This window comes from Petaurus breviceps, unplaced genomic scaffold (assembly GCF_028583685.1).
Source record: "Petaurus breviceps papuanus isolate PSGF00001 unplaced genomic scaffold, PetGlider_PUasm1.0 47, whole genome shotgun sequence".
Classification (NCBI taxonomy): Eukaryota; Metazoa; Chordata; class Mammalia; order Diprotodontia; family Petauridae; genus Petaurus; species Petaurus breviceps.
The window spans coordinates 12,206,844-12,220,882 of record NW_027186349.1 but is presented as its reverse complement, the minus strand read 5'-3'; the positions used below and the strand labels follow the sequence as shown (position 1 = coordinate 12,220,882).

At 36.1% G+C, this 14,039-nt stretch overlaps 1 protein-coding gene across 7 annotated transcripts in view; it reads left to right on the top strand.

Moving 5' to 3' along the window:
- Positions 1–14,039, top strand: part of TRIO (trio Rho guanine nucleotide exchange factor) — a 534,181-nt gene that overhangs the window by 274,916 nt on the left and 245,226 nt on the right. For all 7 annotated transcript variants that reach the window (XM_069101424.1, XM_069101423.1, XM_069101425.1 and 4 more), the window contains one exon: positions 8,914–9,144. In XM_069101424.1, coding sequence (XP_068957525.1) covers positions 8,914–9,144 — 231 coding nt within the window. The remainder of the gene's footprint in view (positions 1–8,913; positions 9,145–14,039) is intronic.

Genomic DNA, 14,039 nt, shown 5'->3' with positions numbered 1-14,039 from the left:
CTTTTATGAGAGAGTTAACAAATATATAGATCGTTTGAATAATAATTTATATAAATCTATCTTTGGGTGTCAAAAAGTTACTTCTGTGACTTAGTTTTATAGTTTCAAGTCTTAAGGGTTTAAATCTACCTCTTATGAACTGCTCACTGATATTTCTATATGCTGTTCCCAGATAAAGGATCATGTTTGCACAGTATCCAAGTAAGAAGAATGTTTTTCTAGAGTTCATAAGGGCACCTTGTCTCTAGGTATCTCTATGATACTCAAGGGTATCATCCCCAAATTCCCCAACCATATTTTAGTTTTTTAAAAATTAATACACACATATATGTATGTAAGCACATATATACGTTATATATCTGGGGGAGGGGAGAGAGAGAAAAGAGGAACTTTATGAAACTAGAACTTCATGAACACTAAAATGTAAGAACAACTTATTATTAAGTAGAAATCTTAAAGCTACAAATAAGTATTCTTCTTTTCTGATCCTTGCCTTTGGTCCTTTCACTCTTTTTAAAAATCTTATTTACCTTAACTTCATCTCAGAAACTGGGCCAGCTTGTCCAGAGCCCTAGGGAATAGTTGATATAAAAATCTCAATAGCTTATTCCTTGCTTATAGCTTTTCTCTTAGAGGATTCTCTTTCTTATTGGTTCCTCTTGATCAGAAGTGAGACATATTTGGTTTGGGTTTGGGTTTTTTCTTTTGAGCCTACAAAACCTCTCTAGTATTTGCTTAGTACATGTTGTTTATGTAATGTAAAAATTCAACACCATTGTCCCCCCACTACCTCTCATCCACCTCCTCCACCCCCTGCTTTTGCATCTTAGAGCATAAAGTGATCCTATTCTGTATGCAGAGCAGACAATTGAAGAGAATATTAACTGACTAAATCCTGCTGATGCTTGAGGTTGGAGTGTGACTTAAGCAATTAAGAATTCCAAGAATCACTGATTCTTTTTCACAATTCTGTACCGAATATAGGGTAACTTCTCTGAATCTCAGTTTTTCCAGTTACAAAGAGTGAAGGATCATTTTTTTCTTTACCTGTGAGGAGCACCACTCCCTTGCTGAGAATAGAACGTATTGTCCGAGTTGTACTTCAAGTAGTGGTGATGATGTTTGGACTGTTCAGTCACTCCTTTGACCAGTGGCACATGCATATGAGATGCTTGGTTAGGGCCAGGGCCAGGAATGTGACCTGTAGGCATGGAACAATGTTTTTTTTTTTTCTCTGAGATAATACAAGGTTATACTTAAACCTTGTTCTCTTCAGCCACTGAAAGAACTAGCCTGTTTAAGAAAGGTACTGTGAGGGTAGAGAGTCATGTTGTTGTCATTCATTCTTTTATTCACTTTGAAATCAGATTCAAGCTCACAAAGAAAATGGGGCACCTAAATATGGGACATGTTTCCTCAGCCTAGGATAGCATCTCACTAGATTTTTAATTGGTGCAGATAGTTTAAAATGGACAAATTGCATAGAAATAAAAAAGTTCTTAGACTGAGCTTTTAAGCCACACATTTTCAGCCTAAGAATATGTTTGTAGAGAAACTGTAAGCCCCAGAAGACTTATTCTGAAAAGACTGATAGAACTTTTCATGGAGCTGAATAAAATTCTGATGCATCTTTTAAAAAATGATCTCCCTTTTCTCTTAAGCTGTTCAGACTTTTCTCCCTCGGGTGGTAACTGAGTGAAGTCTTTGGCTCTAGGAATCATAGAATCAGAATGTCAGGTCCATGGAAGAATTTAGAGATCATCTAGAACAAAAGCTTCTTTTTATGGATGAGGAAATGTTCAGTTTCAAGGCAAATAATCACCTTGTATTTTTAGCAAAATCCTTTTAAATTTAAAAAAAAGAGAAAATTGAAACCATCTCCATTCAACTTTCCTTGTTTCTAGTGGTACTGATGGTGTAAATAGGAAATAGAAAGACTTGCCAGTAATTTTTTTTTTACATAAACACCTGTTCTGCTCTGTTTTAATTAGACTTGCCCCATGTTGATGCTGTTTATATTTCATCAACAGGAACATACCTGAGTCTTTATAAACTTTTGCTTGCTTCAGCTTGCCAGATTTGGAGCTAATGTACTTAAATCACCCAGATGGATAGGGCAATATGCATAGAAAGTTAGGATGTCATATAGTTTTACTTTTGTTTTCCTACATCAATAAATTATTTAAAAAAGAAAAAAAAAGAACATCTCTGTCTCTTCCTCTTCCTAGAAACCATCCTTTTAAAATAAAGCATAGTTAAGCAAAACAGACTGACACATTTGACTTATAGTTTTAGAGATACTATAAGTTAGTTATGTTTTGCTTTTCATTTGTTATTAAAAAGTATGTATCCTTTGTAGAAATATATCTCAAAACATTTCCTATTTATAAAAAGATGATCAATACATTAAGCCCTGGCCATATTGCTAGATTAAAGCTCCCAATTAGATTGCATTAAAATCATTTAAAGAAACAAATTATTCATTTAAAAGCATTTACCACTTTAAAACATAAAGAGTGATCTGATCGGGGCAGGAGACTGGCCTCAACTTTTTTCCTTGAACCACTAAGACACCCACAAAACTAGAGATGATGCCAAGAAACATGGGTTTTCATTCTTGCTTTGCCACTAACCCTTGTGTGACTTTGGACAGGTCACTTTATTGTTAAGTTTCTTCATGTATAAAATGAGGGTATTGGACAGGCAAATCTTTAGAGTTTTTCTGCTCTGACATTCTATGGTTTTATGTAACTTTGGCTAACTTACTCCCTGCCTCAATTTCTTCTTTTGAAAAACACACTGACTCACCGCATGCCTCAACAGGACTTTATGAGATTTAATAAGCTCCTCTCTGCAAAGCCTGTTGTGTTTCTTAGCTTCAAGGCACTGTATAAATACAAGATGATATTATTATTGTCATTAGGGTAGGATAAAAACAAACAGCAAAATATATGAGTCACCCCAATCATTAGCTTTGTAGAGTTACACCTCTGTTATGGATATAGAATCTCAGTTGCCTTGATAGTAAGTTTATAAACCAATTATTTTAAAGCCTCATCAAACAAAGCAGTGTTGCTTTGGATTTAATAGATTATACTCCATCTTTGGCATAACATCAGAGCTGGTAAGTTTCAAAAACGGTGGTTGTTTTTCTTTTTCCCATCCTCTTCCCCTTTAAAAGCATCTCCTAGAGAGTTGAGGTTTTTCCAAGTTGTAGTGTTATAGAGGGAAAAAATCCCCCATAAAATCAGCTGGGGCCGTTCTGGAAGAATAATGCCATGTGCCCATAGGAGATAACTAAGAAAACCCTTGGTGGTAGCTTTCAAACACTCTCCTCATTTAGCCATTTCTAGTAACTACCTGGGCAGCTAGGTTGCACAGAGAATTGAATGCCAGGCCTGGAGTTAGAAAGACTCATCTTCCTGAATTCAAATTTGGCCTCAGGCACTTACTAGGGGTGTGACCCTGAATATGTCACTTAACTCAGTTTGTCTCAGTTTCCTTATATGTAAAATGAGCCAGAGAAGGAAACGGCAAACTTTGCCAAGAAAACCCCAAAATGGAGTCATGAAGAATTGGATGCGACTGAAAAATGAACAGTAACAACAAGTAACTGCCTAGGGGTGGAAAAGAGATGCATCACCATGGAGGAACCTAAGCAGGAGTAGTGTAGTATTGTTTTGTGCGTCTGCAGAGCTCATCTATGCAGCAAACCAGAAGCAGAAAGCCTAAATTACAAATCCAGATTCTAGACGTTGATTCTGAACACTCCAGTTCCATTTAGCCTGCCATTTTAGAAAGGCCAGAAAAGCCAGACACTTTGTCTTCAACTCTGCTGCATGTATTGCCCTCAATTCAACACAGCTGGTATGTAAACCTTTCGACAATTAGTTTTAGGCCTGAATTTTCATGTTAACTTCTTAGGGCGGTTACTTCATCCTATGTTTTGCAACTTCTCACCAGTGCTAAGTGGCTGCTTCTCTGTATCTGGGGCATAACCAAGAACTTTAACCATCCTAGTCTCTTTCCTTCTATTGACCTGGGATCCTTGAAAGTCAGCCTTTCCTCACCATCTTCAACTTTATCAAAAATATGAAATAAAAAAGTATTATGTTAAACCAGAGCTGGGGAAGAGAATAGGCACTTGTAAAACCAAATGCAGGATGAATATTAAATCCTGTGCTATAAATAGTAGCTGTTGCCCCTGACTCCAAGTCCTTCCCCTCCTCCCACCAAAAATAACAAAACACCAAAAACTCTTGCCCTTGGATTGCCAATGCATAGATCATCTCATTATACCTGTACCTCCTAGACTCCATTTATTAATTCCTTTATTCTCTGCCCAAGAAAAGAATTACAGTTTTTCCAATAAAGGTTAATCGCCATTACTTATATCTTCATGGTATCAAAATATTTTGTTTTTACTCAACATTCTTTCTCAATTCATTACAGCATTTTGCCTCTGGAGCATCAAGTGGTCACAACCTCCCTTTTAGGTTTGAAATGTTCGATTTAAACCAAACAAACTTACCTGATGTTTGGTTGGTTTTGGTCTTGGGTTATGTAATACAGTTTCTTATGTCAGGTTTAGCCATAGTCAGAAGCCTTTAATGCTGTTTCCTGTTCTTAGATAATTATGAAACATTGACATTTTGCAGGTGAATAGGTAGATATTCCTGCTGGAGTCATTTTAGCCAGATGTAATCTAGTAGTAAGTTTCAAGATCCAGAAACCAGAAATAGAAATTAGCAAACTTAGCAGTGAATTTCTGTGTCATTTGATTTTGTCACGTATGGCAGAAAAAGTAGAAAGACGTTCTTTCCCCACTCAGAGGCAGCTTATAGTGCAGTGGTTAGGGTACTTGGCCTGGAGTCAGGAAGGCCAGAGTTCAAATTCAGCCTTATACCCTTACTTGCTGTGTGACCCAGGGTAAGCTATTTCACCTCTGTCTGCCTCCACAGAATGGAGATAACCTCTCAAGGCTGTTGTGAGGACCAAAGAAGATAATATTTTTAAAGTGCTTAGCACAATGCCAGGCATGTAGTAAGGACTATATAAATGCTAGTATTATTATTATTCTTTATTTACTTTTAACTAAAATAGTCTAATTAATTGCTCACTTAGATTCCAGGCATTTATTTTCTCTTAAATGTTGGAAGCTATTCTTGACATGTTAGTCATGTTTGTCACATATTTAAGCACTTTTATTGATTTAATTAATCTTTGCATTTTCCTTTCATTTACCTGTAAATATTTGCTATTATTTGGTTATTTGTAAAATTTTTTTATAGTATACAACTTAACTCATAGCATCTTAGCAACCTTTCCCAAGTGTAGCGCTCTCTCTCTCTCTCTCTCTGTCTCTCTCTCTTTCTCTGTCTCACACACACACACACACACACACACACACACACACACACACACACACACAAACACAGCAGTTTGAGATAATGAGGACAACTTAGCCTATAAATTAATGGCAGACTTATTGTAAAAAAAATTGATATGAAATTTGCCACTATTCACACTACAAAGATACCTAGAAATAAACACATTTTGAAATTAGGATGACATAGCTTGTTTGAATCCATTAGAATTTACCTGGCAGTAGAATCAAGACAGCCCTGAAGTACTTAGCCTATCATGAGCTTTTTATTAATTGCTTGTGTTGTTGGACTTTTAAAAAAATTATATGTAATTTACTTGGCTTCCCTTTTTCTTTGCAATATCTCCTTCTGTTCATCTCTTTCTGGGATATGCTAGAATGAAGGATGTTTATTTTTGGAACCTTTTCTTTTGCAAAATAGACCATTAGACTATAAAATAATCATCATGTTTATCTTGGCCACAGAATACTGTTTGCTAAGAGTAAAAAGAAGCAGATTTTTCTGTGTTACTGAAATAGGTTGTGCTAATCTTATTCCCTTAAACTACATAACTCTATCAATACATTTGCATACAGGTATTCCTTTAGTGGACAGAAATATATTCCTGAAGGTGGTTTTTGAGGTTAAAAAGAAAAAGTGAGTCTATATTCCCAGTTTGCTTATATTTAAAAATAAAAATTTACCCCTAGTTGTTGATGATAAAAATTTTTGCTGGCATACTTTTTTGTTTCTGCACCAACAGTCAATCAGTCAGTAAAAATTTTTAAGTGCCTACTGTGTGCTAAGCACTAAAGATAAAAACTAACCACCACTATTGAAGAGGTCACAGTCTAATATATGCAAATAACTATATAAAAAAGACATATCTAGAATATATTGGAGATAATCAGCAGAGGAAATGGATTACCAGCATTAGAGGATTGGGAAAGGCTGCTGGTAGAAGGTGAGATTTTAGCAGGGATTTAAAAGAAACCAGGATTTGGAGATGAAAATGGAGAGGATTCCAGTCATAAAGAACAGGCAATGAGACCACATTTGGCAGATGTGTTCGCTGGAGGCCAGTGTTACTTGGTCACAGAGTATGTGGGGGTGAGCAAAGTGTAAGAAGACTGGAAAGCAACAAATGGTAGAGTTTCGTTAAATCAGTGTGTGTCTTTATTAAACCTCCTAGAGAAATTGTTATTGTTTTTGTTTCTCTGAACCCTTTGTTAAGTTTTCACTGCTAAAGTAGATGTTGAATTGTAAACATCCTGGAGGAGAGAGAGAATGGAGACTGAAACTCTTGTTACTGGAAATAGTGAATTGTATAACAATATGAAAAATGTTCTTTGCACTGGAATTTGACAGCTCTCTTGTTGTGCAGATATGATATGACAGAATTCCCCTACGCTTTACTACTAAAATTGGATCAATGGACTCTTGAACTGGGCTCTCATTTCATTTGTTGGGCAAGGACTGAAGTGGGGCTCTCACACTCTCCCAGCTTCCAGGGCAGCTAAGCAATCCCTGATGTCACCCTCATGGTTAAAGCCACAAATATTCTTCTACCCGTCTGGTACTCCATAATCTGACATCACCTAATCCTACACTTTAACTAGGAAAATATTCGAAACTACTCTGGGAGAATTCTTTTTTAGCCTTTGCTGTTAGTTTCCAGAGATTACCCTTGTAATGTTATCCTTTCATATCTTCACTGTATTTTTATCTTTTTTTCTGTACCTAATTTCTTTTGTAAGTGAAGTGTCCCTACTTATTTCCTTCCTTTAATAAAGGATCCAAACCCATGGCTTTTCAGTTTTAGAAGGATCTAGCTAGAAAGGTAAGAGAGAAGTATATATTTAGAAATCACTCTGTGCCTTTCCCCTGGCCAAATGACACCCTCCAGTTTTAGGCACATCATTGAAGTCTCTTGGGTCTAATGATAATTTTCTAATGATTTGTAATAGTAATCTCTTATTATTTAGCATTGCCTGCAACAGAGTAGGTGCTTAATAAATATTGATTGATTGAATAGACTTAAGTGCACATATTATGTTTCTTCTGCTGTTAGCACTTCCACTTTTTATTTATACACACACACATGCATACTTTAATAGAAGTTTGATAATTAGCTATCACGGTATAACTTGCAGTCTCTTATGGGACATGACAGTATCTTAAATTGAAAATTGTCAGGTTAATCTCTGTATTCAATAAAGTTCTGAATTGTATTTAGACCCAGCTATGTTAATTTTCCTAGTATTTGTCTGGCACACATGTAGAATTTTTATCAAATTATATCAACAAATAATTTAAGCACTTAATAATTGTCCTGCACTATGTTACTGTTTTTTAAAATCATGAGATTTTTCCAAATTTGGCATTTATATTTTATGTTTTTGTGATACTTTAGAGTGTCTGCATAGCATAATGGATTTAATGTCATACTTGGAGTCAGGAAAACCTGGGTTCAAATCTTGCCTCTGAAACTATGGCTAAGCCATGTAATTTCTTGAGTATACTTAAGATTTATTGACCAAATTACAAGTACTTTATGACTTGTGAAGGTGGAAGGAACACATACACCAAGGAAATCACAGACCTTTGAGTCTATGTGATGATTTGCTATACTTCCTTGTAATATCTATATACATGTGCATATATGTATGCACTGTGCATGTCTACATATATGTATAAATATATAACTATATTCATTGATACGTATGTGCGTGCACATATGTGTGTATGTGAAAATGTATGTGTGTTTGAGGGTTTACCTATCCTAATGAACTCTGTTTTTGGAGTACCAGCTATTGATCAGTTCAGACTCAATAGCCATGTAATTTTAGTAGATTTAAGTCTTTTTAGTAAAGAATGGTATACGTCAGTTTATTAACAATTACACCATCACACTCACACAGATAAACATCAAATGTGTTTCTGGTTGTTAATTAATTGTATTTAGACCCAACTGTGTTAATTTTAAGGTATGATAGTTCCTATTTTTATTATTATTTTATTGCTATAAAATATCTTATAATTATATTATATAATTATATATCATTTTATGTGTACATACATGTATATCTGTGTGTATATGTATATGTGTATATAGAGAGATGATAGATATATATGTCTGAAATGTTGGATTTAAACCAAACAAACTTACCTGGTGTTTGGTTGGTTTTGGTCTTGTGTTACAATACAGCTGCTTATGTAAGGTTTAGCCATAGTCAGAAGTCCTTAATGCTTCTTCCTGTTCTTAGATAATTATGAAACTTTGACATATAAACATATATAATGATATAATATATAATAATATATTTACATATAATATATAAGATTGTAATTATCTAATTATTATAGCTCTTATTTTAACTCATTTTTTTGTTTCTTGTCATCAGATAACTGATAGTTTTATTTTTTCTATAAAAAACACATTTGAATGGAAATGAAACCTGTATATATAAGCATATTTGTAAGAAGGCAAGGCATGCTGAACAGAGCCCTCACCCCTGAAATAAATGCTAACTTTATTCCTGGGCAGGTAAGCCAAGATGGGAAATCCTTGCTTGACAAACTCCAACGGCCTTTAACTCCTGGTAGTTCAGATTCGTTGACAGCCTCTGCAAACTACTCCAAGGCGGTGCACCATGTTCTTGACGTCATCCACGAAGTTCTTCACCATCAGAGGCAACTAGAAAACATCTGGCAGCACCGGAAGGTCCGTCTGCATCAGCGGCTTCAGCTGTGTGTTTTCCAACAAGACGTCCAACAGGTCAGTTGTTGGCATTGCATAGGCCTGTGATTTTTAAAATTCAGAGCGGTGTGGTACACCAGTATTTGGTGAGACATGAGGATGATGGTAACATACAGAGGAGTGACAGTGTGATCTTGCGGACAAATGACTTGACTTGGAGTCAGGAGGAGTGAGATCAAATCCTGCCTCAGATACTTAATAAATATGTCACCCTTAGCCTCTGGTCTTCAGTTTCCTCATCATTACTGCAGGGATAATAACAGTACTTAGATCATAGAGCTGCGAGGATTAATTTAGATCATTTCTATAAAAGCACTTTGTAAACTTGAAAATGCCATATAAATGTGAAATATTATTGTGAAAATGCATCTCTATTTCCAGTGTGATGTTGCTAATCATTGCAAAGTACAGTGATGCTGGGATTTGAAACTACTATGCATCTTTATTAGTTATGCTATTTTCCCCTTCTGGAAACTGTTTATTAGGGTTTCAGTAGTTTCTATATCCTATCTTCCTAGGAAAGTTCCATGACAAATGTTACAAATTAGTTGCAAGAATGTACACATATTAACATAATTAACTATTGTATGTATGTCTGCATGTACCTTTATCCAAAAATGCACAGTCATCTAAAGGCAGCTGAGCTGCCTTTATTGGTCTGCCCCTTGAGCTAAGAGAAGTCAGAGGGTCTAGCTAGGCAAATTGAGCAAAGCTTTAGGGAGGAAGTGATATATTTTTAGTGGGGCTTGGGAAATTATCAGGAGGCAGAAGTCAAGGTATTTCAGGCATAAAAAATGGTCTGAGTAAAAAGCACAAAGGTGGGAAAGCAAAACATGTGTTTCAAAAGTGAGTCCAGTTTGGCTAGAGCACAGGATTTTAGCTTCAGAGTTGAAAAAAACGTTAGTAAAGCAACCCCCTGTAATGAGAATGTAAATTTTAAAGATCTTCCCTGCCCCTAGGCTAAAGTGCAGGTGGAGCCTGGGGTGGGAGGCTTGTTTTTCAGTAGATACTTTTTGATTGGCCAGTGGGTCCAAAAGGTTGTTACTTTCTCTGAGCCTGGAGAAGGCTATATAAGCCCTGATGTGTAGCTTTGTTTTAGGATTCAGTTTGAGAAGTGTTCTGTGATTTGATCTGAATTCTGGGAAGCCGTTGTTGAGAGTTCCCCGGCTTTGAAAAACCCAGATGTGGAAACCCAGATGTTGACTGGGTATGGATGTAATGGTTGGACAGTTTGGAAAGCTGTCTACTTGATCTGTTAATGTCTTGATAATTCTGTCTGTATATTTTGAAGTTTGGGGTGCTGACCTTTTTCCCCTGAACAAGGTAAACGATATATGTCTGACTAATTAAAGTAAGCTTGTTAACCCATTTTGAGTTGCTTTCCTTTAACAAAGCAGATCCAAGAACCTGTGAGCAGCCACCCTAGGGACTCCAGGGTGCTTGCTGCTACACCCCCTTATTTTACAGATGAATAAACTAAGATCCAGAGGTGAAGTAATTTTCACAAGATCACATAGCTAGTAAAGCTAGGATCTGAACACTTGTTCCTTGATGTTAAATCAGTCATTCTTTCTACTATATCCTATGAGATAAGGGTGGAAAAATAGTGGAGGGCTATATTGTGAAAGATCTTGAAATTCAAATTAAGGAAGCTAGTCTTTGCATTAGAGGCAATGAGAAGCCCTTGGATGTTTTTAAACAGGGGGAAAAATGTTCAAAGATATGCAAACAGAAAGATCAATCTGGTGGCATTGTGGAGATGGATTTTAAGAGAGAGATTTGGCAATTGTAGTTATCCAGAGAAGACATCATGAGAGCCAATGATATAGGGTGCTAGAGGAAGTATGGAAAACAGGACACAGTTGCAAGAAATATTAAGAATATTGTAGAACATTTGACAATTCAATAGAGGTGGCCAGCAAGCTAAAAGTTGGAATTAGAGAAGACTTTAAAGATTCAAAGTGAAATGTTTATGGTGAAAGGAGGACAGAGAATAAATATTTCTTAAGGGCCTACTGTGTGCCAAGCATTGTGCTAAGTGCTTTATAAATATTATCTCATTTGAAGCTTATAACAACACCTCCTCTACCTGGGAGGTGTTACTATTATCCCCATTTCATAGCTGAGGAAACTGAGGCAGACAGTGGTGAAGTGACTTGTCCAGGATCACAGGACTCTTAAATATCTGAGACTATTAAGGCTGGATTTGAACTCAAGTCTTCTTGACTCCAGGCCCAGTATTCTATCCACTAGGTTAGCTAGCTGCCTTTAAAAGAAAAAGTAAAAAAAATGCATGCCAGCTATGAAAGAGAAGACTTGGATTCTAATGCTACCACTGCTATTTACTACCTGTATGACCTTGGGCAAGTCACTTTTCCCTTTTCCAGACTTCAGTTTCCTCTTCTCTAAATTAAGGAGGTTTGACTAAATGACCTCTTAGGCCACTTCTCTCTAATAGATCTATGACTATCATTAGGAATAGGAATATCAGGAGAATTAGTAGGTTGTTTTTTCTAATTGGGAACCTTATCATCAATAAACACAAGAATTTAAATTTACAAACAAAAGCAAAAAAAATGCTTCTATAAAAAGCTGCGAACAACCATTAAATATGTTTTTATTTTTAAATAAGTAGGTTTTTCGAGGGAATTGAGTATTTTAAGTAATTGATACGTATTAAGATTATCAAATACTTGTTGAATTTTAGGTGTCAGTAGAACATCGAGGAGTAAATCTCCATTAGGTACCTAGAACTGTATAGCAGGAGTTCAGGAGAAAGGTGGGGACCAGGAATACAGATTCAAGATTCATTTGGATAAAGGTAATAGCCAGAGACAGTGGAAGTGCCACCTCTTTATCTCTTGGTTGGAAAAGAGAGGAAAGAATTCAGAATATGAGGGAAGAACTACACTATGGGTAAAGATGAAAAAGAAGAGTTGGCAAAAGGTGAAAGAGAAGATTTGGTTATATCATTCAAAAGTCAAAGGAGAAGAAAATGTCAAGGGGTTGGGAGAGGCAGGGAAGAGGATTCTTAACAATGAGATGTTGTAAAGTAGATGAGCACTTAACAAAAAACCATTGCATTAGGTGATGTGGGTGATCATTGATGACCTTGGAGAGAATGAGTTGAGTGGTTAGGACAGCTGCCAGAATCCAAGAAACAGATGAAAAATTACATGAGGAGGAAAAGGAGGCAGAAAGTGTAGACTACCCTTCTAATAAAGTTGGCAGTGAAAAGCATTAGCAGTTAGACCAATTAGAGCTTAAAATTTTCCCTGATCCTTTACTGAGATACTCCTATGAAAGTTAAATAATTGATTAACGAACATATAGCATTCATTATGGCTTATTAGTAATTCATTATTATTCATTTTTGCTTAGTGGTAGCAAATAGTTTTTTTTCTTTTCTCCAAAAAGGAAAAAAAATACTTTGCAAGTAGCAAAGAATTTAGAAAGAAAATGAGGAGAGATAAATAGGCTATGTGACCTCATCAAATAAACAGTAACATTGTCTTATAAACAATTTCCAATATTTCCATGTTAAGTCTTTTAATCCTGAAAATGAGAACTACCCTTCCAACACAATTTGGGGAGTTAAAATCTTGGAAGCACATAAAACATGATGGTATTAATGTTGAATCAGGCATAAGCACCTGCTTTGTGTGATTTAGAAGAGGAAGCTGGTTTAAATCACTTGTCAGCTCTGAGAATGAGGAATTGAAATGTGTAACAAGGAATCCTGCCAGGATGAGGAGAAAGATAGTGTTAAGCCTTAGTGACATATCTAAAAGTAATTCTTCCATCCTTAGGTGATGAGAAACTATATTGTTAAAACATGTACTAGCTCAGATTTCAGACTCTTAAATAGTCATCTGAAGTTTATGTTAAAAGGACTGAAATTTTAGAATTTTTCCTATCTTCTTGATCAACACAAAAACTCCTTCCCAAGAGCATAGTGCTTTACTTAAAAGGTTTATCGCATAGGGTTAGATTCTTATAATTGTTTAATGACTTTTAATGCCACTTACTAAGCCTGGCTTGTTGTTATGATTTTAGGTGAATGTTCTGTGTATAAATGCCTTAGTAATAAAAATTATGATATTGCTGCTGCTTATCACTGTATGCAAGGAAAATGGCATGGTGGAAAGCATCCCATTTGGAATTAGGAGACCTGGTCACAAGTTCTGGCTCAAGCACTAACTAGCTGTGTGATATATTATAAGTTACTGCTTTCTTCAAGATGTAAAATGAGTGGGTTGGATTCAAGTGACCTCAAGGGCCCTTGCCAGATTTAACATTCTATTAATTAGGCCTACAGTTCTTGAATTAGTAAATACCCATTTTTAGGAGAACTTATGAAAACTGAGATTTATTTATAGCAGTGACTACATGTATTTCCATTTACTTTTAATTGTTGTAGCAGGGTTTGCAACTACCACAGGTTCTTGGATCTGCTTTGTTAAAGGAAAGCAACTCAAAATGGGTTAACAAGCTTACTTTAATCAGTCAGACATATATCGTTTACCTTGTTCAGGAGAAAAGGTCAGCACCCTGAACCTCAAAGTATACAGGCATAACTATCAAGACAGAAACATCAAGTAGACAGATTTCCAAACTGTCCAACCATTACATCCATACCCAGTCAACATCTGGGTTTCCACATTCTAGGTTTTTCAAAGCCGGGGGACTCTCAACAAAGGCTTCCCAGAATTCAGATCAAATCACAGAACACTTCTCAAAGTGAGTCCCAAAACAAAGCTACACATCAGGGCTTATATAGCCTTCTCCTGGCTCAGAGAATGTAACAACCTTTTGGACCCACTGGCCAATCAAAAAGTATCTACTGAAAAACAAGCCTCCCCCACCCCAGGCTTCAGGTGCACATTAGCCTAGGGGCAGGGAAGATCTTTAAA